General features: G+C 41.0%; 1 protein-coding gene across 1 annotated transcript; it reads right to left on the bottom strand.

Annotated features, from left to right (window-relative positions):
* Positions 1-1,391: 1,391 nt before the first annotated feature.
* LOC131175826 (uncharacterized) lies at positions 1,392-2,306 on the bottom strand. Its single transcript, XM_058140500.1, has 2 exons — positions 1,569-2,306; positions 1,392-1,484 (listed from the first exon to the last, which is right to left on the bottom strand). The coding sequence occupies exons 1-2, from the start codon at positions 2,304-2,306 to the stop codon at positions 1,392-1,394; spliced, it is 831 nt and encodes a 276-aa protein (XP_057996483.1).
* Between the last annotated feature and the right edge of the window lie 964 nt (positions 2,307-3,270).

Below are 3,270 nucleotides of genomic sequence, written 5' to 3' on the forward strand. Positions count from 1 at the left end.
AAGACACAAAACATTCACAATCATAATTCAATAAAACCTATTCCTGGTTAATGCAATAAAAACTTCTTTATTTATTCAGGTACACCATTACTCCCTCTTACATTTAGTTTTGCTAAATTTCTAACCTTTCAAAGTTAGAAATAAGCTTTATAACCTGTCGAATGGCCTTTTTAGGTTTTCCATCCAAATCTTCTCTCATCTCTCCTTTTGCCTAGACTGACTTTTGCAGGTCTTCAATCTAGCATTTTTTTTTCTTTTCTTTTTTTTCTTTGACCCTTACTTTTGCCTAGACCGTCTTTTGTAAGTTTCTGACCTAGCGGGCCTATCTCACACAAAGTACCGCTTGAGCTTGTCTAAGTTGGTAGTTCTTGAAATTCATTCCCATCAGTCGATATTCTTCTGACACCTCGACAAGATCTTTTTGACTATGTATGGACCATCCCAGTTTGGCTTAAACTTTCCTCTTGGATCAAAAGGGATGGGCCGAGCTTGTTTCAAGACCATGTCTCCCTCTTTGATCTTTCTTGGCTTCACCTTCTTATTAAAGGCTCTTGCTATCTTCCTTTGATAAGCCTGCATATGATACAAGGCTCGCATCCTCTTCTCATCAATCAAAGCTAGTTCTTCATATCTTTTCTGGGCCCACTCATTTTCCGGAATCTTAGCTTCTAATATCACTCTCAAGGATTTGACCTCTAGCTCAATGGGTAGCACTGCTTCAGTCCCATACACTAAAGAGAATGGAGTTGCCCCTGTGGATGTTCTTGTAGTAGTGCGATAACCCCAAAGAGCATAAGGGAGTTTCTCAGGCCAATCCTTATAGGTTTCAACCATTTTTCTCAGAATGGTTTTCACATTCTTATTCTTTGCTTCTCTTTGCTCCATTAGTCTGCGGCCTGTATGGGGAGGACTTGTGATGCTTAATCTTGAATTCGGTAATTAATTCTAAGAAATCACCTTTGAACTGGCTGCCGTTATCTGATACTATCTCATGGGGTACCCCAAACCTGCAAATCAAGTTCTTTCGAACAAACTTACTTATCTGCTTGGCCCCTACTACTTTATAAGATTCAGCTTCAACCCACTTGGTGAAATAGTCAATTGCCACAATGATAAATCTATGGCCATTAGAAGCCGTGGGAGAAATCTTCCCAATAATGTCTATGCCCCATATTGAGAATGGCCACGGTGAAGTCATACTGTAGAGTTCACTGGACGGTAGGTGATTCAAATTCCCATGGATTTGGCACTCATGACATCTTTTCACAAATTTAGCGCAGTCAGTATCCATGGTAGACCAGTAATAGCCCAATCTTAAAATTTTGCCCGCTAATACCCTTCCGTTCATGTGAGGACCACACACTCCTGCATGTACTTCCTCCATTATCTGCTCAGACTGCTTTTTTGTCACACACAAGAGCAATAGTCCTTCGAAGAACCTTTTGTAGAGTTGCCCCCCAGCCAAAGTGAACTGAGTGGCTAATCTACGAATTGTAGCTCTATCCCTACTATAATCTACGAATTGTAGCTCTATCCCTACTATTGGCTGACTGTGGGTATTCTCTTACCTCTAAATATCTTCTTATGTCCTCATACCATTTCATCTCATCTTCTAGATCTAAATGTGCTATTATTAACCCTTCATAGCATGGGATTCTACTCCTCATCAGGATAACTGGCTGGGTCAACTTCTGATCACCCTTCTCCCATAAGGATGCCAACGTGGCTAGAGCATCAGCCATCTGGTTCTGAGCTCTAGGCATGTGCTTCATTGTCACTTCCTCAAAGCTAAATAATAGTTTCTTAGCATACTCCAGGTATGGCCTCAACTTTTCTTCTTTCAATTCCCATTCACCTTTAATATGGGAAACTACTAGCATTGAATCTCCAAACACCTCAACTTTTTTAGCCCCAACAGCTATTAATGCCTCTAGGCCACAAATACAAGCCTCATATTCTGCAATATTATTAGTGGTTGGAAAACATAGCCTTTTTGACATTAACAATTGTTCTCCATTCGGTGCTTCCAAAACTACCCCTATACCGGCTCCGCTCTTATTCATAGCCCCATCAAAGTACATTTTCCATGGCTGGACCTCTACTAGCTTGAGACTCTCATCCGGGAAGGCTGTTTCGACTTCTTCCTCTTCATTAACTGGATTTTTAGAAAGAAATTCGGCCACTACATGCCCTTTGATGGTTTTTCGAGTCTCATACACAATATCAAATTCAGACAGTAGGACCAACCATTTGGCCAATTTTCCAACTAGCGTTGGTACTTCAAATAGGTACTTTAAAGGATCCATCCGGGATACTACAATAACTCGATGGGTCTGAAAGTAGTGCCTTAACTTCTTAGTTGCCCATACTACAGCCAGACAGGTTTTTTCTATTAGTGAATAATTCTCCTCATAAGCAAGGAGTTTCTTCGATGTAATAGATGGCTCTCTCCAGATTCTCTACTTCTTGTGCCAACATTGCCCCCAGGGCCATGTTTTCCACTGATAGGTAGAGGATTAGAGGGATGTTAGGGATGGGTGGTGACAAAATTGGTGGATTGCTCAGGTACTGCTTTATCTTTTCAAATGCCTCTTGACATTGCTCATTCCACACCACTGGCTGATTCTTTCTTAGTAGCTTAAAAATTGGTTCACAGGTAGTTGTGAGCCTAGCTATGAACCTACTGATGTACTGTAATTTTCCTAAGAAACCTCTAATCTCTTTTACATTCTGGCGGTGGCATCTCTGGATTGCCTTCACCTTATCTGGTCAACCTCAATCCCTTTTCTCGATCATATGCCCTATGACTTGCAAGTGACCCCAAACACACACTTGCTAGGGTTGGTCTCAATTTATACTTGATGACCCTCTGAAAGAACTTCTCTAATGCCTCAAAATGTCTCTCCCTAGTTGGGGATTTTACTACCATGTCATCCACATATACTTCAACTTCTTTGTGCATCATGTCATGAAATAACATAGTAGCCATTCTCGATAAGTCGCACTGCATTTTTAGCCCAAAAGGCATGACCTTATAACAATAAGTTCCCCATTCAGTGATAAAAGCTGTCTTTGCTTTATCTATCAAATCCATAAGGATCTGATTATATCCCGAAAAACCATCCATGAAGGAGTACATGGCCATGCAAGCAGCACTGTCAATAAGCACATCGATGTGAGGCAATGGGAAATCATCCTTAGGAGTAGCCTTATTCATGTCACTATAATCTACACACATCCGAACTCGCCCATCCTTCTTGGGGACTGGCA

This window comes from Hevea brasiliensis, chromosome 18 (genome assembly GCF_030052815.1).
Source record: "Hevea brasiliensis isolate MT/VB/25A 57/8 chromosome 18, ASM3005281v1, whole genome shotgun sequence".
Classification (NCBI taxonomy): domain Eukaryota; kingdom Viridiplantae; phylum Streptophyta; class Magnoliopsida; order Malpighiales; family Euphorbiaceae; genus Hevea; species Hevea brasiliensis.

What these genes read in the sequence shown, in the direction of transcription:
- LOC131175826 (XM_058140500.1), bottom strand. Translation starts at nt 2,306, where the DNA reads ATGGATCCTTTAAAGTACCTATTTGAAGTACCAACGCTAGTTGGAAAA. An exon ending in ACATAAGAAGATATTTAGAG is followed by an intron (nt 1,485 to 1,568) that starts GTAAGAGAATAC and finishes TACAATTCGTAG; the next exon opens with ATTAGCCACTCAGTTCACTT.